Source organism: Hetaerina americana, unplaced genomic scaffold, assembly GCF_022747635.1.
Source record: "Hetaerina americana unplaced genomic scaffold, ioHetAmer1.1.p SCAF_19, whole genome shotgun sequence".
NCBI lineage: Eukaryota > Metazoa > Arthropoda > Insecta > Odonata > Calopterygidae > Hetaerina > Hetaerina americana.
This window is the reverse complement of record NW_027286752.1, coordinates 6,406,914-6,434,552: the sequence shown is the minus strand read 5'-3', so window position 1 is coordinate 6,434,552 and position 27,639 is coordinate 6,406,914. Positions and strand designations below refer to the sequence as shown.

The 27,639-nt window shown below is 42.4% G+C and overlaps 1 protein-coding gene across 1 annotated transcript in view; it reads right to left on the bottom strand.

Moving 5' to 3' along the window:
- sfl (N-deacetylase and N-sulfotransferase sfl) overlaps positions 1–27,639 on the bottom strand; it is a 622,535-nt gene that overhangs the window by 341,482 nt on the left and 253,414 nt on the right. The window contains exon 4 of the mRNA XM_071584433.1: positions 10,106–13,186. Coding sequence (XP_071440534.1) covers positions 10,106–10,656 — 551 coding nt within the window. The 5' untranslated portion in view covers positions 10,657–13,186. The remainder of the gene's footprint in view (positions 1–10,105; positions 13,187–27,639) is intronic.

The following is a 27,639-nucleotide window of genomic DNA, read 5'->3' as shown; positions in this document are numbered from 1 at the left end:
CATTTAACAAACCAGTACAGATTACTGGAAGTTCTCACAAATGGCTCACCTAGGAGAGCCGCTTATTTTCAACCCATATACCTCTCAAGACATTTGACTAGGTCAAATGAAATTATGACTACCTTCCCAGCATTACTTTAGAAATCACAGATAACTGGTGAGGCACGATACCTTGTGCTAAGCGAATGTCATGAGAACCAAAATTAAGTTTTAAGTCTGCGTGAAAAGGAGTCCACAATGGAGATCGTTGGCGCACACTCACGTACATAATTCTCTAACGAATCCTTGAAAACTACGTCTCAGTACAAAACGCTACCTAAGTTAATTTAACAGACATCAAATTCTGAAGAAAATCAAAACTTAGCTCCATTTAATTACCTCCTTCAAATAATTTTCTATTTATTTATCGCAGTTGACGGACCATCACACTGATCACCGTTTACCAATAAATTATCAGCAAACGATAATCATTCCTCCGTCATCGTAAAAGGCATACCGTTCATCCTTCGATTATAATTAACCCAATTAAGGCGCATTCAGAAGATGCTGCTTTTTAACAAGATTTCAACGGGAGATAATCTGCGATTTTGCGTGAAAATACGTATGGATCGATATCTAAGCGTTCAAAATAAACGGAGCACTGGAGACTCCAGCGGGAGAGAGAGAGAAAGGGATGGGAGAGTAATTCCAAAAAGGCAGGGGAAATTCGCGCGGGGCATATTGGCTGGGAATGGAATGTTGACGACTGAGATCGAGGGGAATATTTTGGATATGCGATGCAGAGGGAGGAGAATGAGATTGGATGAATTGGACAGAGTGAAAGTACTTGGGAGTTGAAGGATAATTCAACACCGTGTTCAGAGGGGCTCAGAAGTGAGGCAGGCCAATGTTCCAAACATAAACCTAATCTGACCGGTTAGGACTCTTGTTGTCAATCTGGTCGCACGAGAGAGACCACCGCACGCGGCGTGTTCCAGTGATTTCGGATGGGTGTGGACCAACGCGCCTCGGAGACGTGCGCCTCCGGGACGAGGTGCGGGGGGGGGGGGGGGAGGCGGGAGAGGGTGGGACTCCCTTGGAGGGGAATTGATGACGACATGAGAGGGAGGGGAGATGCGCAAGACAACGCCAATCAGACTCAAATTCGACGGAGGAAAAAAATGTGGAAAATAACACAGAGTAACGGAAAGACGAAAATATCCGGGACAGGAAACATTTGGGCTTGGGATCCACATTGCGTCTTCCCAACAGAAACGTTCTCCCATTTGATTGACAGGGATGGCGTATTTCTTATTTTTTCTTAATAAGTAGGATCAATTTATTCCCTCGAGTTTCATATTATGAGGAAAAATTTCCATAAAAAAACCCCATCAATAAATATCTATTATCACTCAGTCTCGAAGGTGATTGCCTTTCTTAAATTCAAACTTGACGACACGAATGAATATCGGTACAATGTGAATGGTACAATATGAATGGTACATTGCGGTTTTCATGTTTAGGATAATTCTAACGAGAGTCTTACGCCTTAAGTATATCGACTACAGAAAATACAGGCGACAACAAGTCAGGCATGTTAACCTGAACGTTGTTTAGTATAGGGCCTTGTTACATTTTGATTATATGTCCAAGTAATTTCATACCAGTTGGAAATGTTTACGACAAAACACGATTTTAATACTCCAATCTAATATTAAAATGACGGAGTCCCACCAAAAAAAACTCTATGCTCCCTTCTGCTTTTTAGTTAAGATGCATTTACAAACCTCCGTAAGGCGAACCACAATCTATGCAATGAGAAAGAGCATGAAAAACCTTCTTACATTAAACATTATAAATACTCAAAAGAGTTCAAATTACATTTGGAGGAAAAAGCCTTGAATGATTATTTCAACTGTTATCTAGTTGGAAATAGAAAATTTCCTTTTATTCACTCTGCTCTGAAGTTGGATACGGCGTGATTTAGGCCGGGGTGTGAGGTTCGACGGTGCGTGATTTTGGACGTGGTGGGGCAAGCGTGACGGCATTAGTTTTATTTCCCTTGATTAGTTAGTTTCCTTAGTTGGATTATTTTTTTATTTTCCTTGATGTAGCGGCTTAGTGTTAATTTTTTAATGAATGTTTGAATAATTAGTTTTTTTTATGATTGCTTTTGCTATTGTTCCGTGTAAAATCAATCGCGATTCTAGGGACTTCAATACCAACCGACAATGTCTGTATGCACATAAATGTTCATAATAAAAATAATAATAGGCGCTGCGCTGGAGGGAGCGTTGAACATTATCGCGAACCGAGCAGTTTGACGAGCAGTTTAATGCTGTCTTTGCTCTCCTCTACATTCCTTCCTGCAATGGATCATGCGAGGTTTGCCATTTTGAAATTAAGTGTAAGAAATAAAAACATAATAATAAAAAAAATTAACTAACGCTCCTCGGAGTCTGAAACAATGAACTGCCGCTGGTTATTTCGCAAATATACCTGTACGCAGTTTATTGGGAGCACGGAAATAAAATCAGTCGCGACTCTATTGGAAGACGTTAGGGGGAACTTAAAATTTCAGAAATATTTTGCTGTGGTCCCAAACAATAGTTTTACTAACAAAATTAAAAGAATGATAAACGAAGACTTAAACAAGGACTGAAATAGAAAAGAAATAGAAACTCCCACCCAAGATGGCCACGGAACCTCACTGAGAGGGCAAAATGCTCAGACGAACTCTCTCGAACGAGCATTTCAGGACTTTCCTCTGGAGTGATGAATATTTGAAACGTTGTGAGGAGACCACATTTTTTATTTGCTCATGTCATTCCGAGGGACGGAATTGAAACGGAAGGACAATTGGCAATAAGCACATACGCGTATATGCTCAACATCGCAGTTCCCTTGCGTCGCATGTTACCTGAACGCCGCAAGAGACAATCGGGAGACCTAAGCGCATTCGGGAAAAGCCATATCCCTTTGCCATCCGAATGACTGAGAACATTCGAGAAAAAGAAACGGAAAAGAACCGGAACGAAAGACTTCATTCAAATGCTACCGCGACCGACAGACCTTGGAGCGGGAACACTCGACTCGCAGAAGCGGGCGTACGTCTGAAAGGAGAGGATTGCGGTGGGACTGCGGAGGGGGGAGGGGAGGAAGGGAGAACGACACACGAGGAGCGACCGCGGCGACGTTAAAATGGGAAACATGAAAGAAACAAAAGACGGCCAGGGTGCGTAGACGGGGAAGATGCAAGGACCTACCGGAGGCGCCACCTCGCTTTGAATTTTAAATCAGCGGAGGCTTTTGAAGGCGGAGAGTGAGCCGGAGAGGGAGTGGAAGAGGCTGGGGGGAAGTTTTGAGGGTGCCGGGACAAGTCGAAGGAAGAGGGTTTCATGGGAGGAATGGACCGCGTCTCTGCCTGTCCATTTCCTCGTCCTCAAACACCGAAGCCCTCATTACCGTCGAAGGGAAGCGAGGCTTCATGTTGACATTTTCAGTTAATGAAGAACATGTATGCGGGCAAGTATAGGTGGAGTGCGGGGATATTTACGGAGAGAACATCTATTTCTTGAGTCCTGCCGAATTATTTGTGCATTACGCATAAATGTACAAGTAACTCATTCATTCGATTCGAAGGATCAATGGTCGGTGCTTATGGATAATTGGCATCTAACTATCGTATACCCTATAAGCGAGCGCCTGAAGTACGTAGTGGCATCGATTTTAAGTAATTATTACAAAGAAATAACCGAGATATCTGAAAAAACTGTATTCTGCATATTAACCGATCCCTATGCACATAATTTAATAAATTACAGCTATTGATTTTGATTTGTTTTGTTTCAGGAAGCCGTAGAAGTAACTCGCGGTATGGAAAACATCGAGAATCGCAGTGTGTTTAGGCTCCTTCATATGAAAGGTCATAGTGGCCGGCAAATCCACGATGAAATGATGGCTGCTTATGGATATAAAAACCTGTCATACGTCGCAGCTGTTAAGTGAAAAAGGAATTTTCAAACTAACCACATCTTCCGCACAGACGATACAAGAAGTGGAAGACCATCACACTCGGGACGATGCTACCACAGTGAAGAAAGTGAAGAAAGTTTATCATTTTAGACCGAAGAGTAACATACCAAAAGGTAGGAATGAGACTGATTTTAGTTATGGCAGTGTGTGGAAAATTATTCACGAAGAATTGCGGGTGACAAAGGTGTCTGCATTTAGGGTTCCATGACTACAGACTCCCTTTCATAAGGAAACACGGCGCAACCTGCAATCGCGACCACGGTGTAACCAACAATCAAACCGATGTGGCCCTGACATTTTGACACATCCTCCCTCTTCTCCCAATCAGCAACTTTTTCTTATTCCCATGACTCAAAAAATTACTACGGGGTCGGAGGTTTGACGACACATAATTACGTAATTCAAGAGGTGGGACAATGGTTTTCGACGTAATCTGCTGAGTTCTACCATGACGGCTTTCGATAGGTCAAGAAACGATAGGAGAAATGTATAACTCTGGATGCTGCCTATGCAGAGCAGTCTTAAGAATAACAAGTTAAAATTAACTTTCTATCTCAGTTATTTTGTAATGATAATCAAAAGTTTAAGATACCCCCAAGGAAATGGGAGACACTTGAAAAAGTACGAATAGCAAACAAACAACGATGATGGATTATAGGGTAATAGGGTACCACAAGTAATAAGATAATAGGAACTCATAATGAAGTAGATTCTCGATACATGAGGGAATATGCTGAAATACCCCGGCACTTAATTCTTGATTTAACCATCGCGTGTACTTTTGGAGGTCAAATAAAGCATGACATGTAAATACGAGGTGTTTAGCTGAGAGTAACTCTAACATGAATGATTTCCCCAAAAACAGTAAATAGAATAAATCGCACATACCGAAACTCATTATGCCTAGTTCCGTTATTTTCATGAATTCCCAAGTCAACATAATGTCCAACGTGAGAATCGCACACCCGAATGGTGAAATCCTACTCTCATTTGCGGGAATTATCAACTCGTCGCTTTCTGAGCAGCTCATGATGGAAAACCAGGCGATTCGACACAAGTGCTTGCTTTGACTTTTCATTCCGTGAGTTTGCATTCTTGTGAATTGAAAATTCTTTCCCTCTAAGCCATTCATATGCATAAAATATAATAAATTGGATATTAAAAAGTCCTTTTTGGCATTTCAAAGTTTGAATATTAAAACTTAAGTCAGCCATACGAAAAAATCCAATTTCCTGCTTCATTTCCATTCTTTGTACTTAGATTTTCACCAAAATGTCAGGCTTTGAGATGCGAAATATTACACGTATTATTGTTATATTTTACTAGAAATTGGTCTCCCTTGCCAAACACATTTGAAATGATTTTCTACTTTTTCAAACCTTAATGTTCAAATCTCTGGAGGATTGGAAAACATAACCCCTATGTTCCATTAATTGCCATGCAAAATGCGTACTCGATATTAGAATAGTTGGCTTAAACACTAATATCTCGCAAAGCCAAAGTGAACCCTTGAGGATGCGGCTAATATGCTCAGGGCTCTGAAAAAAAGAACCAGGACGATAGTGTCCGTAAATGTGCGTCTGCTAAACAGCTGGATGGAAACTTCTCAATGACCGAAACCTCCCCAGGATCGAACCCTCACCACGACCGGCCCAAGGCCGGACGGAGGCGAAACGCGCGGCGTTCTCATTCTTCCATCGCAAAAAAAGTCGCCGACGCAATGGCGAGTGCCGCGGGAAATGTTCAAAATTGTACCAATTTCCAAGAGGAATCTGCGCGCTTCTCTGCGCACCGCCTCGGGATCTCCCTTTCGTCCCTGAAATATCAAATTACAGGCGTTGCAATGCATAGCTGATGCTTACAATCAATTGAAAAGGTCGAAAAACTCATTTCAGCGTAACCATAAGTCACGCGAAAGGCGAGTAAACACGGCATTCAATAGAAAATGCAGGGGAAAAGTTAACAGGAATATGGCATTCCAGGATGGGCTTACGCCAATGTCCATAGTTTAAAGAATTTAGAGAGAAACACGGAAATAGTTTTGCCATCTTCCGATGATCTATTATAAAGTATATTAATATACTATATATAATAACCCGGAATTTGAAGGTTTAACTGAAATCATTCAATAAGCAATTGTCGGTGGTCAAGGCGAGATTGGAACCGATGGGTTTCCGGGAACTGATTGATGGGCACACTACCCAGAAAATTAGCGATTGCAAATGGAATTGTGCCGACATATTATCACAAATTCCAAGGCTTCGCAATTGTTCTTCGTACTACAGAAATTAACCTCACCCGTCCCATTAGGTATTTCACTACCCGAAACATCCAAGATTGGTCAAGCTAGTCTTTATTATTATTAGATAATCTACAGGTTGAAGTAAGTGTTAGTTGGACACAAAAACCAAATATGTATTTTATTTCTCCTAACCAAAAACAACCCAACATCCTATTCTACAGCGTGCCCCTCTTCATCTCTGTGTACTTCCTTCCTCCATTCCGTTTAGGACCTCGATCCTATTCCTGTGTCTTCCTCGTTTTCCTAACATTCTCCCTCTATAACTGTCATCAACATCCCACTGCCGGCAAATACACCCTTCAACCATTTTTCCTACCTCCTTATTATTTCTCCCAACTAACCCCTCTCCTAGCCCACCATACCAAGTACTTCCTTATTTATTTTCATCTCGGTCCATTTCACCTTCTCCATTCTTCTCCATACCCACATTTCAAAAGCCGCCAGTCTACGTCCATCCTCCTGCTTCAATGACCACGTTTCCACGCCGTACATAGCCACGCTCCATATCAAAGTTTTTACGAGTCCTTTCTTAATATCCTTACTCAACGTCACTCTCATCAACTCCCTCCTCCTTGTGAAAGCCTCTTTGCCTCGCGTAATTCTTCTCCTTACGTCCCTACTACTTTGACCGTGTTGGTCCAAAACACTACCGAGATACGTAAAGTGTTCTACCTGCTCTAGTTTTTGCCCTGCTATTTTAATGTTAAGCTTGGCCTTTTTCTTTCTAGAAAATCGCATAACCTTTGTTTTATTAATATTGATTCTCATCCCATACCTGTCGCACTGAATTTCCAATTCACTCAGCAATGCTTGCAGCCCCTTGGCTGACTGACAAACTAAAGCTTGGTCATCAGCAAACCTAACTGATTTTACGAATTCCCTTACTTACTGACTTACACCTCTTCCTATCACTGCCCATCCGGACTCTCCCTTCCCGACTCGCACCGGAGCAGTCTGCGACATATACATGTTGCAGATTAGCCTCTTGTCCCTCCAATATATTCCTATTTTCTTCAATATACTCATAAGTTTTTCCCAATTTACTCTATCAAACGCTTTTTTGAAATCTACGAAACAGGCAAATACCTCCTGGTTGTATTCTATATGAAAAGTAAAAGGAACCTCTACTTTTGTCTAAATATAGTCTATTCCATGTATCGAACACTGCAGTGCAACTATTACGAAGAAGACTGAAGAGACCAAAGAGTTACATTGTGGCGTTGGCCACCCACCCCAGAGAAATTAAAAACAAAAAGTGACCGAAGCAGAGAATGGAGATAGCCAACAATGAAGATTACAGAGACGGTAGGGGATAGAGGATTTCACATAAAAATGAAAACAACTCCGTGAAACAAGAACCGGAAAACATCTATCATGTAAAGCACAAAATTACAAGATTTCAAGATCGTAGTAGTAGTAGCATTTAGGGGAGGCAACCGATAGCTGAGGTCATTTGCGCCATTAGGGATGGACAGGAGAGATTGAAGGGTGAAGAGAAACTCGGCGTCGGCATTAGCCTGCTCTTTAGGAAAGGCGCCAAGGGGTCCGCAGCTTAACGTCCCATCCGACGGACGGCGTACTCACTCAAAGTGCCCTCCACAAAGCACCTCAAATAGGGATCGGAACACCACTGAAAAATATAGGTCGTCGCCGGGATTCGCACCCGGGCCTTCTGGGTGGGAAGCCAATACGATAGCCACCGCAACATCTCGATCCCCGATTTCAAAATCCTAACCCGACCAAATGCCGACCCCGGTGGCGGCGGGGGTAACGTCCTCGTTTGCCATTCCAAGGGTCGCGGGTTCGATTCCCGCCTGGGTGAGTTTTCCTCCACCTAGGGCTTGGGTGTTTGTAAATGTGATCATTGTTATCGTTGTTAATAGTTCGATGTAAAGGCCAGAATGCGCTGTTTTCGGACTTATACTGAATAAATAAATAAATAAATAATTATAAGACGGCAGATGAATAATGTGTATAATGTAAACTATGAAACTTCATTCTATTATATACACGGTCAAATAATTGTGAAAATGGTACGTTGCACCAGCACACGTGCATTATCCGTGACTGTACTTGGAGAAGAGGTGGGAAGTTTCAAACACCAGATTCAATCCATTTCCCACTGCACTTACAGTGGTTCTACCTACGAGTCGAATAATCCAAGATGTATTTAGAAATTGTTTGTCTCCGGCGTAAATTTATGGAATTCGCATTACACATTGAAATAATATCATATTGGAAAAGACAAAGACGGGTACTCCATTTTTTCGGAAGGAAATGTACTTGGACTAATTACTCAAGTCCACTTCAAAGCATTGCTTCGCCTAAAAGCTTTCGGCATTTCATGCAATGATCCACCGTTTAGCCTTTATCCCTGAGTCAAAATTCAACTTAAATAAGGAACCTAAGTCAATTAAAACGTTTGCTGGCTACACAATGGCTATTTAGAAGATCTAATTAATGAATTTACGAAAACAGCCTTAAGCCACATTTACAACCCCGAATATTTAAAAGATCCCACTGCCAAATGGCGAAGAATACTCTATTTAAGGATTATTTCTCAAAAAGCAATCAAAAATTTACCTAAAGAAAAATTTAAATGTTACTTTTACAGTGGTTCGTACCTTAAGAACCTGACCTCTCACGCTAAAGACAAAGTTCCCAAAGACGAGAGGAATCGAGTGTTTGAATTAAAGTGCTCATTTTGAAAATAAAGGTCAAAGGCTCGATGCTTTGGAGCAGTTTATTTGTTTTTTTATTTTATTTATTTATTCAGTACTAGTCCGAAAACAGCACATTTTGGCCTTTACATCGAACTATTAACAACCAACGATAACAATGGTCACATTTTTACAAACACCCAAGCCCCAGATGGAGGGAAGCTCACCCAGGCGGGAATCGAACCCGCGACCCTTGGAATGGCAGACGAGGACGTTACCCCGCCGCCACCGGGGTCGGAAATGCTTCCGTCACTAGGTTGAACTTGCCAGCGAAATTTTACATCCCTCCCACTCCTAGTCCTACCACTACACCAAGTCAACGATTGACACCGAAAGATGTATTTCTCTTTCCCCTCAGCTACATTTTAACCTTTTCACTCCTCCACCCTCCCTCCCTCTCTAACCAACCCCCCTCCCTCGATCAGAAGGTAAATCAAGTATCCTTCTATGAGGACTACCTGATGATGACGTTCAGCGTCGAAACTTGGGTCGTGCTTTTAAATAAAGTGTGTGGCACTACGAAGTCAATAATTTCATTTCTATGTATTTCGAACATTTCACCGAATCGTCCCATTACCTAGCATTATGCAAAGAAAGTGCAAACTTGCGCTTCCTAAACTAGTTTTCCCATAATTTGTCCTTCAAAAATGCATATTAGATGTACATGCATTCACCTTCTAACACCACCTCGGGAGATATGATATATTTTAACGCATAAAAGTTATTTGCAAATTAGCAACAAACAATACGGTTTACCACTCGTAACTTTTAGTGAATGTTTATCGCCAAGGATTTCTTCTCTTTTAAAAAGGTGAATTACAAAGATAAAAAATTTGAGTATATCACTTATTTTTGCGTACACCTGAGTCAATTTTTGCATTGCAGTTTTTCTACATTTCAAAACAAATGAAAGGTACAAAGGCAATGAAATGCCTTTGAAACGACGCACAAACATTAAGAAAGTGTCCATACACGATCGCAATGTAGATTCTCGTATTCGAATACCCAATCCCTTACGGAGAGCAAAGCCCGAATATGCCCGGGAAAGGAGGAGGGGGTAATTGCTTACCTTGTGAACGGCGAGGTGGAGACGTACTTGACGAGGAGCAGGGTGGAGAAGACGACGAAGATGACGAGGATGAAGACGCACTGCAGCACGTTGAGCCGCTTGGGGAGGCAGCGCCACCGCCGCCACGACCTCGGCAACAGGGACGACCTCCGACCCCCTCCGCCCCACAGCCTCAAGAACTCCCGCCCGCCCCACCGGATCCTCGTCACGTCCCCGCAAACGCCCCGTTTGCCGCCCGCGGACGGCGTAGGGGGCAGCGGGAGGAGGAGGAGCTTGCGGGCGGCGGGGGAGGTCGCGTGGTGCTGGGCCCCGCGCGGAGGCGCTCCGCCGCCCCCGGGGACCGGGACGGCGTCCTCATCTTCCTCCTCGAGAAGTCGGCGGTGGCCCCCGTCGAACGAACCCGCCGCCGCCCAGGGCAGCGGCCTCCGCTCCGAGGCGGCCGGGTGCGGTGGCTGGAGGTGCAGGAGTGGCGCCCGCGGGGAGGTGGGCGGGGAGGGGGGCGAGGGGTCGTCGTCGGGGGGGGGCGCCTTCGGTGCGCATCTCGATGGCATGCACGCGACAGTCTTCGTGGGGCGCGAACCAGGAACCGGAGCCCTCCGCGCCGTGACACCCTTCCGAAGCACGCAAGTCTGCTTTCGAAGAAGGGAAGACCTCAAGGCTACAATGGGGTCGTGAATCCTTTCTGGGACTCTTCCCTCGCCTCCGCACGCATGGGTACAAATAATTTAAGGAGGATTTGCCCTTCCGTTGCAAAAAAAGAAAGAATCTCGACAATCAGTTCTTTTCTGGATACCCTTTTTTTTTAGGTTTCTTGGTGACTGACTGAACCTAAAGGATATCACGACTTCTACACTTTTCCCCCAAAAGATTTTTCTGAAGCTCTTCCTTTGGTCCTGTTCTCGTCCACGATGGTCCACGAGGGTAAATATGAGTCCGTAGAAATGAGAATACTTTCCTCCTCTCCAGATATAAATCTGCTATCAGGTAACCCACTTCTCCAGTAATCACTTCTTATGAAGTTCACTTGTTTTAACAACTTAGGTCGATTTACACAGTACAAATCATCATAGTATACATACTTTACCAGAATGGCATCACCTGCGGGGAAGCTTCACTTCACACTTCCAAGAGTTGATCCACCGAATGTACACTATTCACCAAGTGCGAAGGTCAAACCACACTTATATAGTCAACACTCGAAGAAACACAGCAAAGCACGATTTAAAAAGATCTCACCAATTTCAAAACTCGTAATTTTTTACAAATTTTTCTCAGATTACTTTTTCGAACATAAGAATAGATATGTTCCAGAAAATTAATTAAATTAACATATTTATACCCAAAAAAATGATATGCTAAAAGGTTTCTTTTGAGTATGCCCTTCCCACCTTTGTAGTCTTAAACGATAATGGCTGCCATGATTACCATCACCCAGAATGCTCCAAAACACCAGCACGGTCGAAAAACGAAACTGAAAGTTTCATCTGAAGGCATTCCTATTTTTTCCTTCCCCAGCCTACCTGTCTATTTTTCTGTCTGTTCGCCACTTACTGTGCTTCCAAACAATTCCCCAGCTTTTGTTGCGCGCTACGGCCATCTTGCAGCCACGCTTCTCCTTCCCTCCGCCAGAGTTCTCTTCGGGAGCGTCTCGTGGGCTTCGAGATTGTCGTCGAAGCTCGGTCGTCGCGGCGACTCCGGAGGGCAGAGACCGTACGGGACGCCGTCACGCCCGTTGAGGGGCATGCCGCCCCTGAACTTTCCTTCCGTGGCACTCAAACTACACTCGGCCCCGGACGACACCACCCTCGACTAACACGAATACGGAAAGAAAAAAAGCCTCGGTGTTGAGCTTTAAATGATCCGCCAAAGTACTCTGCTCACCACTCCACTGCAGTATAACGGGAAGATAACACTGAAATCTCTCCTGCTCGTTTGACAGATCGCCTCCTCACCGTCGATAAATGAAGTAACGCGTTGCAATTTTTACGGAGGGTTTCGTGGAGGGATAATAAGGAGAGTGGTTGTAACAAAATAGCTTCGAAAATCTCTTGTTAAGCGACGCTACGCATCGCCGCAGACGCAAGTTTCAAAGTGTTGGCGGACACTCCCAAGACGTAATCTGGTCAGGGGGGAGGGTATCATGTCTCGCGGGCGCTGCGAGGGACGCGAAGTGTGGGAAGATGGATGGAGGGAATGCCTTCACTTCCTGTGTACATGCGGCTAACATAACTGACGCACAAACACCCGACTCCACTGTTCCTTTCTCCTCGTCGACTCTGAAACTTAAAGAAAAAATACCTTCGCTTCGAGAGTAGAAAAATAGAGTAAGGGAGGGTTATTTATTTCGTTTCAGAGTTGGGCATCTTACTGGAGCACTCCGAAACGCATACGAGCCCACATAAGCAAAGACACAAAATAACCTTCCCTACGTTAAGAAATAAGGAGTAGCTTTTCCTTGAAAGATGGAAAAATAATGGCTACAATAATGGGGGAAACAGGCTGCCTCGACAGTGTCGTTATCTAACGGGAGAAATGAAAACCACACGCACACAAACTGGCACTCGCGACCCGGCAGGAAAGAAAGATATCGCCTTCAAAATGGAGCACCGTCGGGTCTCTATTTATGCCCTCGGAACTAAACCTGGACACATGTATACATACGTATTTAAATAAGATCACACGCGAATGCACACACACGGAGGAAAGAGACCTTTCTTTGTTACGTCGCCTCCAACTCGTGGGAGGCCACGCTATCCATGCACCGTCGCTGGGCAAGAAAAGGGACTACTTCCTCTCGCGCCTTACCACCAAGTTTCTATCGCGGAACTGACCGCTTTTTCTGAGAATACCTGGGCAAGTACATGCACACAACACAAGTAGGTGTCCTTGAAACTTTATCTCGAATCCTCTCCCACTTTTCCCTTTCCTTATCTCTTCTCTTGTACAACAATTTCGATGACAGCTTTCTCTACACCCCTCGGAGGCTTTTCTCGCTTGGAAACTCGTCGGTGTTAAAGAGACCACACGTAAAAATACGAGGAATATATATGTGAGGTCTTCAATTCTTGCTCTGAGCTGGATCTGCGAAAAAAGAAAGAAATATATGCATTAGAGACGTCGAAAGCACCTGAATGACAACTTTGGTGAACACTCAAAGAGAAACAGAGAGGACATCGAAGCAAGTCTCCCCGTACTCTTACAACGTAAATATTTTACCCACCACTCGACCAACGAGAAATGTTTTCCGTGCGACATAAAATATATGAATGCTTTCATTAAATTAGATTCACTCATGGATAATGAAAGATATTCAAACGCGCGGCAATTTATCAGATTCTGAAGAAGGATTAAATTAAGCCGTTAATAAAAGATGGCGTAAAAATGCCTCAAAACCCATTTATTTTGCTCACAAATTTTCTCTACTTGGAGTTTCAAGTTATTTCTATCTGCTCCAATCAACCAAAGTGAAGAAGCTATATGCTGATTCTATCTTAAACTTACAGTTAACCTTGTTTGATCCCCGATAGCGATTACGTGGACAAGAACTCGAGGAAGATATTCATATTTTGACTAAATAAAAACATCCACCACTATGGCACACCATAATCCTGAGATTTCGCGAAGATTCATATCGATCAAATATTTACTTGGCCAACAGATACAAGCAATCGCCAAATACTAACTCGTTTTATTTGCAAAGGAAATATCCAGTAGTAGCTTAAAACAAATGAGGCATAACTCTTCATACAGCCAGTGTTATCAGTTACTTCGTGAAGCATTCTAGTATGCGCCGTGTTTTTATCTGCAGGTAACACTGAATTAAAATTGGTCAGAAGTACAGTTTTGGCGCTATTCTCGAAAAAAAAGTCAAGGAGAATACACTAGAAGTAAGGAAGGAGTTCATATGAATAACTCGACGCGAGGTTAATGGAGGGATCTGGTAACGTCTAATGAATTTTAATAGTTGTAATAATATAAATAATACTCAATTTGGAAAAATTCTATATGATAAAGTTGCAGAAATATAGTGCACAATTACTTATTTCAACTTCGTGGCACATTTTGGAGTTTAACTTCTAAACAACTCGTTCCAAACACACCCTATTATCCAGCTTGCGCTCCCTCAGACTGCTAACTGTTTTCCATTTAAAAAAATGGCTGGTGGAGTTGGAGATTTTATTCCAATGGGGACGTGATTACATTTTTACACGTAAAAAACTATTTTCCCGGCTTGAACCATCGTATTATTTGGACGGGATCAAAACATTGGACGAAATTAACGAGCCTAAAATAAAAACGTTGAAAATTAAAAAAGTTTTAATTCTAAAGAGTAATATCCTATATTTAATTTTTACGCGGAATTTTCTAACAACCCTCGTAAATATTGTATATTTAGAGAGATAATATTACTTTGCGTTAGATTTTAACTGCTACACACCTCTGACCACATAATTATTAATGCTAAATCGAATTCACAAAAAAACTGGAACTGCGGCATTTATTCTACTGCCTGTCAAACATTACATAGATTCATTAAGAAATAAATAAATTTATTCATAAAGGACGAACACAGGAGAGTTGAGGAAGGCGGAATCGAGAAGATAACAAGCGCAAAAATATTTCCTTGACCGGGACTTGAACACCGGATCTTTCAACTTGCCGGGGCGATGCTCTAACCATTTGAGCTATCGAGGAAACATATTTTACACTGAGCTCTGCGGGTCTTAATACAACCAAGTGCCCCGATTCTTTGGCCAAGAGATGGCGTCAGGGGCCTATATACTATACATACATATACACACATACATATCTACACAAAAACTCTTCAAAGAATTTTCGCAATCAAGAAGAAGGAGAATCTCTTCGGAAAGAACCCATGGGAGATAAATTTCTTCAAGATGGACCGCCTTTCGTATATCCATTATGCATATTAAGACTCTAAGCAAAAAACAAACTTTTAAAAGCCTTTGCAAAGGCACTTGAATCGACCGAGTCCATTTTTGCCCCACCGTGCCCTTTTCCAGGCAATTCTCATTCCGGGCATTCCTACCTCCAAGCCACCGAAACGATCTCCTCTAGCTTTAAAACCACCACAAAACATCTCCGCCTTCCCAGAATCCCCCCGACTGGATCAGCTTCCACCGTCCCGCATCAAATATGAGCCGCCCCCACTCCCCGCTGTTTCTCTAAAGACTGCCCCCCCCTTCCCGCAGCGAAGTCGGGGGGCAGTCCTCGTCCGCCGGCGCTATTCATACACTCATCTCTCATACGGTCCGGACGCCGTGGACCCAAAGGGCGAGGGCCCCTCGCTTCGCGCTGTCCGTCATGAATATATTAGGACTCCTCCCCTCCGAGGCATATATACGCGCGCGGGGCGGGGGAGGGAGTAAGAAAGAGAATTTAGGCCCGGAAACACAAAAGGGCCACACACACACATGAATCTTCACCGGAAGCGGGGTTTAAGGGTTCACAGGGTTGGGGACACGGGAAGGGGCGCGAAGAAAAATAGGGGCGGGGAAGGCCGGCGTGGAGAGCGTTCGGGAGGGTCTTGTCCTCAAAAAGCTTCGAGATTTAGGACAATACCGAGCCGAGGAGAGGAGGTTGTGTTCGCAGCCAGGGTCCATAATTTTAAACTTGTCCGCCCGTCCGCTTGCGAAGTAGTGCGGTTTGCGATGCGTGACCCGCATGGAAAAAAACCAAGCCTGCTCGCGTACGCCCCACGGAATGGGGGTTGGGAAGTTGAACCGTCCGTGTGAGGTGGGGCGGTGGGGTGGGTTTTCAGGAGGTGGGGAGGGGATGGAGACCGCCCCAGAGACATGGGTGGACAATCTTGAGTTCCGCTCTGGGAGTGGAGTCCGTGCGCGGCCACTGCATTGCAAGCAGGCAGCGTGAAGGAATTTGGACTTGGCGTGCACAAACTTGATCGAAATTTACCGACCCCAAGGATATGTATCGGTATTAAGGTTCCTACGACTTTATTTGCTCGTATTTATTCCCGATTTCATCGTTTTCTCACCTTCCCAGAATCTCCACGCAAAAATTCGCGTTTTTACATGCCTTTCCTTTTCATTTGAAAACACCCGCACCACACGGCTTGCAATTTATTTTTGCAGTCAATAACATACCTGTATCTAGCATAAGTATCTACACGTTCATCCGGAAACCAGGCGCGCCCAGCACCGCTCTGACGGGCTGCGATTGGAGGGGTGTATGTTGGCAAGCGACGCTGAAAAAGGCAGTCGGCTCTGAGCTGTGGTGTAGTGAGGAGCTCTGTTAACGCGAACCTCCACGATCGACCCACGTCACGGAACCCGATGCCGAAGTTTTTGGAGCAGCGTTATTCCATCAAATTTGCGGTAAAGCTTGGGAAATCGTCTACCAAAACTGTCAGTATGATTAACCAGGCTTACGGGGAGTCAGCCATGTCCAGAAACATGATCTTTCGGTGGCACAAGATGTTCGTGGAGGGCAAGAGGTCGACGACGAGTCTTCGAGAGGTTCCCGATGATGCCTTCGTGGGAGCGTTCCAGGAATGGGAACGCCGCTGGAACAAGTGTATCGACTCACAAGGGTCCTATTTTGAGGAATATTTGCTTAAGATATGTAAAAGTGTAATACATTTTTTTTCCTGAGCTCAGTACACTTATTTTCCGGACGAACCCTGTAGCATCGTCCATTTTGAACAATGAAAGCGTGGAAGAAGACGCCTTCCACACTTTTACCCAGGCACGGCACGACGCCACCTACCATACTGTGGAATAAAGTATTTTACCAAAACTAAATATGTACTTGTAATGCACACATCGCAGTACAGTTTTAAAAAATGAAATGGAGCTTAGTGTTTGAACAATCAATGAGTAGTAAGAGCCCATTGTCACATTAGTTCACAAAACTACAGCTGCAGGTACTGAAAAAATATGTCGGCGCATTTTAAAATAATACAAATACAATATAGTATTTATTCCGATAGAGCAATTCCGCGAAATTACATAAATGCCAAATTACCATATTCAAAGTTTTCCGGTTTCTCAATATAGCTGTATCAATAATTTCTATTCAGTTTTCCATCAGTAAACCCCTATGAAACAGAGTAATTCTATTATATATGACTGGAGTAAGAGAAAAACAATCTACAAAAATGCTCCTGAATTGCTTACATTTAAAAGTTCAAATCCCCAGCGTTGAAATCAATTACAACTTCCAAGTATTAAAGTAGTCTCTTTTCATCACCACCTCAGATGAAGCTATTATACTGGTCAGCCGCGGTGAGAAAATATGTTCCATTTCTAGATGTAGCCAATTAAATGTAAATTGCAATCTTATCCCCAATTAGGCTTCGTATGATTGACATCTGAATAGCAAAACTCCGATTTTTACAGCAAAATTCTTTCCTCTAGTTTCTATACCTTATTGTAACACTATCAGAACACTATGATGATCCCATTTCCCACATATACTTAGCCAAACACGATGAAAATAAGACGTAAAGAACAAATTTCCGGAACGGTTGGTAAAAACGTGAAGTAATCTGTGCTCGTAGGATACATTGCTTCCGCCTAGCCATCGAAGGAAACTAAGCAATCAAGCCCAATAAGGTTTTCATTCCATTTTAGGGACTGTCAGAATACCCTTACGCTCTTGAAGAGCATTTCGATGGCCGAGGGTGAAACGGGAGGCTTCGTCAAAAAATAATGGCAGGAAAGCAATACATAATTTAAGAAATGGGGGCACTGCGAGGAAAACCATTCCCTGTCGACGTCACTTACGGAACGTCAATTGGAAAAGCACCCGACACAACTCTCGGGAGAGGAAGAAAGCTTTTCCAATTGCTGTATTTGGACGCATCGGACGTAATGAAAATTGGACACGCGATTTAGGTCGACGGAGAGGGGCGGGGGGGGGACGAAATCTGTCACAACCCTGGACCCCTCCCCCCTCTCCTCCCCGTGCTCGCCTTTGGCGAACCGACCACCCGCGACGGAATTCGAATGATATAAAAGGAAACCAAAACACAAAATGGCAACAAGCCCGATACTCAAGCAGCGGGAGTGAATTGACAGTTTATTTTTAGACATCACGAGACTAAATTTCGATTCCGTTCCCACGTCCGATTTGATGGAAAATAAAAGAAGGCGACTGTTCGTTGCCAATCAAAAATTAGCACTTAGACGAGTTCGGCAAAAAGAGATATGCCAAACGAATAAATTGTAGAGGGACTAAAAAGGAACTTCAGACGAGGACCTCTTCTATCAGGTGGTCTTTCCAACGAGAGTCACCTTTAAATGCACCTTACGAGGATACACAAATACCGGAACTCAATGCGTACTCTCTTTTCTCATCTCCATCTGGAGCATTAAACATGTGTATCTGGACAGCTTCCCGTCAAATAACCGATATCTAAGAAAGTGATTTGCATTCAATTCAAAATACAAAATACCTACCTATTCAAAAAGTAATGAAAACCATTATGAAAAATTATAACAGAATTTTATAATCGAATATAGGCATAATTTAATCCAAAGCATTTATATAAATTTTTCGATAAAGAATCATGAGAAAAATATCTATTAATGGAAATAATATTAATGTACCAAAAAAAAAGAATTGATTCTAACGCTAGAGTTATCTCTAATTAATAAGACAATTATACGAATTGCAATATTTTTCAATATATGCATGGTCGAAGGTCATGAAAGAGCATGTTCCAGCAAGGGAATAGGTAATAACGAATCGCGCTTTTTAGGTAGGGCATGAATTAATTTATTGGTATGGATTTATTGAATGTATACATAAAGGAAACCGTTTTATTCTATGATGCCTGAGAACTGAAAAAACAAGAGGCCAATCTTTTCAATTCCAAAAGCATTGAGACGAGAACTCCATTCTCACTGAAAAACGGAAATCCGGGCTGATGACGACGAATAGAGAAAAATTAATCAGGTAGCAGTGGCAGGGAGTGGACAGCTTTCCCTTTTCCACTCAATCTGGACCAAAGGGCATATTTGCCACCAAGGGAAAGGCCGGATCCGGGAGGACTAAAAGGGAAGCTGTCCCTTCGGGTGTGACGGCGAGAAAATGAGCGGGGAGGAAGAGGGATGGAGAAGGAACCTAAAGAGGTAAGGGAGAGGGAAAGGGACAGGTCAGGGGGGAGGGAACCATTTTTTATTTGAAATAATTAAAGAAAAAGGTGACGGGAGTGGCGACCGCAATCAACTCCAGCGGCGGAGGACTGACGGTCGCAGTCACGGGGGAGTGCCCCGGGGGGCGCGGAATGCGGGTGCGAATGGGGAGGCCCTCCGGGCGACCCTCCTCCCGGCCCTCCAAGGGATCCATCGGACGTACTTCTCTGAGTAAGCCGTCCCCTGGCCAATCCTCCACCTTTCTCTACAACTCTACAATGAGTATCGCAAAATATCATTTAAATTAATAATATACTGCTGGTAATGGCCGATTTTCCATTTCCATGTAAAACGTTTGGTTGCCATTGCCTTCTGGATTTTTCCAAATAACCACCTTCCTCCCCTACCATGTCTATCATTTTCTCGTGTGATCTCTCGAAAAATTCGCCTCCTCCCAGAAGAATATATTTATAAAATATGGGCACAATGTATATTTGCAAGAAATAGATCTTCAGACAATCATTTATTGCGTCGAGTATAGATATTGGTATATAAAAACCACACTGCCCATATATATGCACTGTATTCCATGAAAGATCTGCTTAACAGTATGATATCACACGTATATCGCGCCTTGTAGCATCTTAAAGCCAACATACGTAAAACTGTCTGGGGGTGAAATCCTTAACTTCTGCTCCTCAGCAGCGGATATTCTAATATTTCCAAAAAATAACGACGAGAATTTAAGATGGAGTAACCTACGGGTCAGTTTATGGGAATGGTACTGAGTGGACGGAGCATGAAATGAAAACCACATCTTTCTCACACGCTACGGTTCACGGGATAGGGAAAAAGAAAAGCATTCATCGGAAACTTTTACGTATAGCTTATTATTATTAAAGGTAAAATATCGGTTAAGATAGGATTTGATGGACACAAGCTACCAAACACTACGGCGACAATTCCCTTGTCTTTCTTAACAAAACAAAACACAATATCGAACATTACAATAAGCTCTTCTTAAATTATGAACAACTCCTTCCACCTTTCATCCCAACCAACAACCCTATCCTATTCCTACCCCTTCCTCGTTTGCCAAACATTCTCCCCTCTATTACAGTCTTCAACATCCCACTCTCGATCATTATACTTTTCATCAATTTTTCCTGCCTCATTATTTCTACAAACAATCCCCTCTCCTCCCCCACCACGCATAGAACTTCCTCCTTTGTTTTCCTTTTAGTCCGCTATGCCTTTCCCATCCTTTTCCACACTTACACTTCTAAAGCCTCCAATCAACTCCTATCATACAAGAATAATACTACGCCCGTTCAAAAATTCGGTTCATATCAACGTTTTGACAAGCCTTTTCGTAAAATCCTTACCCAAAGTCCCAGTCATCTATCCCCCCCTCCGCGAGAAAATTTCTTTGCCTAAATTTCTTTCCGTCCTCTGTCCTTATTACTTTAACCAATTCGGTCCAAAATCACTTCCGAGATGCGTAAACTGTTCCACCTGCTCCAGAGTCTTATCTTTTCTCTTTTTCAAAACCCGCAAAACCTTAGTTTTATTAACATTTAGATTAAATATAGATATCATTTTCAATTTAATTTTTTTAATAAACAAATAACCATTCACACTTAATGACATCTTAAAAAAAGAAATACTTATGAACCACATACACATTACTTTAATGAGAATTCGATCATTTACTTATATGGCAGCGAGAACTCTCGAACTGACATAGAAAATTACACAATATATGGATAACTTGTTGAAAAAGTTTTATTTCGCTCCAATATTAAAAATTCAAACAAACTGATTGAAATATTTTTGAAACTTCGATTGATATTCCCTATTCCGCACATCATAATCATCACTTTGACCCACCAGAGGTGGGTGCCGAGAAGAAGGGCTACGAATCATAGAGAAGGAGAACGAGAATTTGAAATGACGAAGAGCGGTGGGCCGATGTCAACAATTATTCGGACTAATTGCGGTGGTATAGTCCGAAAAGAAACCTCATCACCTGTCGACCACTCACACACCTTGGAATTTTTCACACTCTTCACGGTAAGTATTAAGCCATTTTATTTTTTATCCTGAATAGGAAAAATGCCCATCATAATTACTGATCAGCTCACATGGGATAAAAGAAAGAACGCGCGTTGAGAAGCAGCGCTACAAAGTGTTACTTATTCTTCCGCTGAGTCAAAGAAACGAAATAGCTTACGATTAAGTCATCTGGTGCGATATTTTATGCTCCTTTTCCAGTTCAATTTCCATTTAAAAATAATTGTTACGTACAAAAATATCTGTTTAGGTAAGAACTCTTGTTCGGACGGTGGAGAAAACATGGTGAGAGGTGACCGTGTTGACCCACCTTCTTGGGTGTATTAAGGCGACCCCCCCCCCCCCGCCACACATCCTCATGGCCGTTGTGATGGGCTCATGTAAATACTAGCGCTCAGCAATTAGGAGACAATTTTCATGGAACAGAGAAGGCAGAACCCATTCGCTCCTTATGACATCTAATTCGATTACTACCAATCCCAAAAGAATACGTAAATGGACGGCAAACGGAGTACCGAGACACCATTCCTAAGCATCAGCATTTCTCCCCAAAACCGCTATTCGTTTAGGTCTCGAAATTGCCATTGCAGGACAACTCCCGAGGTAGTGTATGTCAGGGCCACGCTGATTCCCGATTCTCGTGTACACAAACAATGAATCCTCCAAAGTGCGACGTCAGAACTGCATCACTGCCGACGCTCGACAATTTCAAGTCCTCAGGATAAAAAAAACAAGGAACAGAGAAGGCTCCTTTTCACAGAAAAAATAGGACGTAAAGCGTCTCGTTTTGCTCCTTTCTCGGGTCGAATTGAAACGAAATAATGTGTTTCGATTGAGTGGACGACCCTGGTTTTTTTCGGCTCTCCACAGTCGTATAGAGAGAATTCTTCCAAGAGACCTGCATCTCCGCCATTCCATAACCCCTTCCCAAAACCTCGGCTCCCTCCCTTTAAACCCCGGTTATTACAGCCACATCTCTCCGCCAAACTTTCCTTCGGAGTGCCTCCAAGACACTCCAAAGCCCTCAAAGTCGACCGCCACTCCACCCCCCCCTGCTCCTCCCCATTGGAATCTCCTCCCCCTCAATTACCCATTTTATAGAGGGCGAATGATTGGCCTCTCCACGAAGGGGCCTTCCCCGCAGAATCAATCAACCCCCTTCCGCGCACCCTCACCCCCTCCCTCAACAATCTCTCTCTACTCCTGTCGAGTGCACTTACCCTCGGCCACTAAAGCGGTGGACGCCACTCTCTTCCCCCTGCCCCCCCCCCAGCCCCCTGCTCAGATTGGTCAGGAGAGAACTTCCCCGGGGATGGGCGTAATATATTGATATTTCGAAACGCTCGATATTTTTCCCCAGGAGAGATACATTCGCGCTACCGCGATTACACTCTACATATAAGTGGATAATGTAACTGCCCATATTATGAAACGAAGACCCGTTCCCCGAATTGCCTGACCAATGAACCCCAATTTTCACGGTAAAACTTAAGTGAAATCCACGAAAATAATCTTCCTAAAGAAAGTCTCAGCACGAAATTTGCGCAATATATTTGCGTCGATTTTTCAATTTTTTTACTCCAAAAACTATCGGCCGTCGCCTCCATTAAATTTCAGCTTTTCGCCTAAAGGTGGCGGGCTCATAACTGCGTGACCCGCGCGTACGCCATACATGCGAGAGATTAGCATCGTGCCACCTCTCGCGCTTCGCTCGCTTCCAGCCTTTTAACTTACTTATCGCAGAATTATTCCATTTCCGATTTTACCCTCGCTTCCAATATCTGTTCTACTCCATATACCCTAGGCACTCCGCATTCATTTCATTTAAAGTTTCCCCTGCCACCGCCTATAGGTACAGTACGAAAAGTAGCTTATTACCTCCTATACATCTCCTCGCTTCTTTACGTCTTCCGTTTTCCTAACATTATTGTATTCACTGACTCTTCGGAGAAGCTTTTCTTTATAGTCACTTAGTCTTCTAATTTGATTTAATTTTCATTACTTCTTTTCAATTCCCTATCTTTAATATCATAATAATCATCCCCTATATTCATTCATTAACCATTTACTATTGCTCACAGTATCATTCGTTTAAGCGAGACACCCAGCCGTAATATTTTAGAAATTGTTTCTGGACGCCTCGACTCTTTCCAGTTTGCGCTCATTTACAATGATGAAAATGCTTTCTAAATTAATAAACTTGATATTTATTTATTTATTTATTTATTCAGTATAAGTCCGAAAACAGCACATTTTGGCCTTTACATCGAACTATTAACAACGATAACAATGGACACATTTACAAACACCCAAGCCCTAGGTGGAGGAATGGAAATGAAAATGGAGGGAAACTCACCCAGGCGGGAATCGAACCCGCGACCCTTGGAATGGCAGACGAGGACGTTACCCCGCCACCACCGGGGTCGGCGATATTATTTCACAGAGAAAAAAACTTAATTATAACACCACCGGTTACAACGCTTGGCGACACCATAGGATGGGAATCACACGTTGACTGTAGGCTTAAATATAGGTTTTAATTACCGTGTAAATTTGAGGCATGTTACTTATCTGAGGACGTTAAAGACATATTACAGGCCTCGACGTAATATAGCAGATTACATCACTCAAGTAAAATCTGGGAGATTCATTGTAGAACGGATAGATTTAAACTATTACTTGTCCACGAAACATCAGAGATCATAATAGATATGAGAACAATCGCGTAGGAGATAATTATAATTGGTAGTGAATATATTTGTCGATGTCCTGCATGTTATCCTTTTTATTTAATATACCCATCTTTTTAACAGTTTTACAGCATGATTCGAATATATGTATCCTTTGGTTGAATAGTGTTGCATCTAAGTACTTTCTTTCAAGTGATTCAAACTCATCGAGTGCATGATCAGACTATTATGCGCGTAGAAGTAACATGGTCGCGATTGTGAATGTATGGATAGTGACCTAACACCCCCCGCCAAACGCCCTTGCGGCAGTTTGCGGGGTATTTGTATGATGATACCAAGTTTTTTCCAAATTTTATCAATCGGAAAATCCAAAATTTCGAAGCGCTTAAAGCAAATTATAAGTTTATTTATACAGTGATCATGAATGTTCACAAATTAGAGCATTAAGCCATTGAATTCATGGAAATGCTTCCTACAAGGGTCGCCATCGCTTACTCTGATCCCATACTGTTATCCTCTCCCTTCTGTGATCAAAGATTATAATACAGCCTATAAGCGAATTGTATTGCTAGTGCAAGTTTTCCTTCATGAATTCATTGCAATTCTGTGTTTCTTGGGCTGGCGTGAATATTCTTGGATGATTAGTTAATATATACTTCGTGCAAGATCCCGAATGATTTTAGGTGATAACATAATGTATCTCACGTTTAAATTTGAGACGGAATAATATAACAGCTGCATCGTGGTTCAGGGGAAAAATTTCAATTGCACTCGTTCATAATCTTCCCCCGAGCCACGCGTAGAGTACTGAACACCGTTGTGATCATTCGCATGCGCTCACAGAACCGACCGCTCGCTAGTTTCGACTCCCGTTGTTTCAATAATCCCTCCCTTTCCCCCCTCCCCCGATTTCCCCAAGCACAGCTTCCACACACCGAATGTTGAACTACGGTTCTCGCCCCTTAACTTGCAGGTCCACAGAGCAATCCCTTCCAGCGGTATTGAAGTTACAATCACATTAATGGCGAAGATGATGGATGCATCTTCGAGGATTACATGCCAATTGATTTTCCAACGGCTGAATCTCACCAGCGATCATCGGTATTTAATGCCATAATCGTATCTTTAGGTTTTGGACTATTTCAACTGTGGCAAAAATATCCGCAGGGCACATATTATGAGGCAAAAAAATCGTCCTAACGAATCATCTGATATTTCTTAGCAAGAGTAAAATATGTGCAAACTTAAAAATGTGTAAAAAATTATTTCCAAACTGGTTTTTCTCGCATTAAGTTTTGCTATTTGAATTCCTAGGCAAAAGTGAAATTTTCAATTGCGAAAAATCCTACCTCAGTGCATTAACTTAATGTTCTATAGATGTTTGACGACCAATAAATTAATTCTATTTTCTACCCTAGGATGCCAATAAATTTGTCTAAATCACCTAGTGTACTGAAAAACTTTAAATCGTGAAACGATAGTACTTGATCCACGCAACACACCAAATAATAGTACCACAAAGTAAATGCCTATTCATAGGAGGAATGCAGTTATATTAAGGTTTGTAGAGGGAGGAAATAGTTCGTTGCACGGAAAATCCAAAACTTCGAGGCACTTAACGCAAACTATTTACAGCAAAAAATGACAGTTCAGTACTTAATGCTTCATACTAAGTTGTAGCTACACAAAAATCGTCTTTCGAAAACAAGCTATTCTCTCATTTTAACTGCAGTTGTATGCTTATGAAACAAACACTTATGAAAAACATTTCAACTGACACGTCGCGGAAAATTTAAGACCAGAATCGCATCAAAACTTTCCTGTAAAGAGCGAGTACTGCAAAACATTTACTTAAATTTAGCAAATGTCCGATGTTCCCGGTTCTTTCGAGAGAGCAATGAATGAAACAAGCACTTGAATGTTACGGGTTTCATGAGGTTGCATTTTGCACACTAAGTCTGGCACGGCAGTGTAAAAAAGAGATTTCCGGTGACTGCAGCAAAGTTTTCAAGGCGAGTGATGCTAATGTGAAACCAGCACGGCTTTCAATCTCCTCCGCTGAACACATGGCATTAATTTCACGACCATAGTTCGAGACGTGCATCAGATGCACGTCTGGAGTTACTACGGCGATAAGAATGCATGAGAGATAATGGGGAATGAATTAATTTGAATTAAAAGAACACTTTCGAGGAAAGAGTCAGATGTAATGCATTGCAAAGAGTATGGCGAGGCTGATTGACCGCATACATGTATGATGGAGAGAAGGATGGGCGATCTCTCAATAAGCGAACAGCACTGACGATACGTGACACATTTGAAAGGGCTACCAAGGTATTTCCTGGCATTCATTCCTGCCTTCCACCGCAAACAACCTCCATCCCCGACGAATGAACACAAGCAGACACACTAGCAGACCCCTTTTCTTCCTGTCCCCGATAACTTCGGCTACTATGAAACCATCATTCAATTCAAATGTTCAATTTCAATTTCATTGCAGTTTTCGCAAGCATTTTCTTTTATGTAATTAAGCAATTTAAACTTGCACGTGACACATTGTCATGATTTAAACTGCCGAGGGATTTGGAATCATTACTAAAAGCTGAAATAATGGAAAACGAAGAAAATATTTATAGATCACCGTCATATTTTTCACTACTTGACAAACATTCATGAAAATCATCAACTAGTGCAGTGTCTTAAACGTCATATATATATGTATATATATATATATATATATATATATATATAGTGGGTCGCGGTAGTCCAGTGGGTAGAGCGTTGGACTGCTGACCAGAGGGTCCCGGGTTCGATTCCCGGGCAACTCTGGGCACCTGCAGCTCCACCCAAGCTCAAGTGATTTTTCGGGTACCGGGTCTTCCTGGGAAACCATAACCGGCACAGGGAAAGGAACTGGCACTGGCCCGAAGGGTGATGGTTGAGGGCCTTCGGGTTGATTACTGCGTTTATGGTTAAATATATATAATATATTTATATATATACATATATTACATTATATTTTTATATATACATATATTACATTATATTTTTATACATACATATATAAATGACGTATATAATACAAACTGGTGGGAATTATAGCACACACGAAATATAATTGGAGTTCAATTTATTGGCAGTAACCTATTAGTCAAAGTAGGTTCATGTTAGCCCCAAGGAATAAACATTTCTCTACTGAAATGGTCCACTTAGTGCGACATTTAAACCAAACATTGCCATAAATAATTTATTACGACTCATTATTAACTCTATTAGAGGAACGCAAAATGATTGATGCTGACTAAGAATCTCACAATCCTTTTCTAGAGGTTCCAAAAATTATAGCAGAAATTTTTACACAAACCAAATGCGTTCCACTTCAAAACAAGGCTTTATAAAATTTAAAAAATCGAGGTTTTCACATGCACTGCAACATTCGAGTCAATACCATTGACAGCTAGCAAAATATGTATCATCTATTTGCCAGTTCATTCGCATTTATTAAATCTGCATCAAAGTTGAAATCAAATCAATAGCATTTCAACATAGCAGAGTAGAATTACTACCGTATTGCTTCCAAATATTTACAGACAGTTGATTGAACGTTAATCGAAGCTTTCAGTTTAATTGAACTTAAACGACAAATATTTCC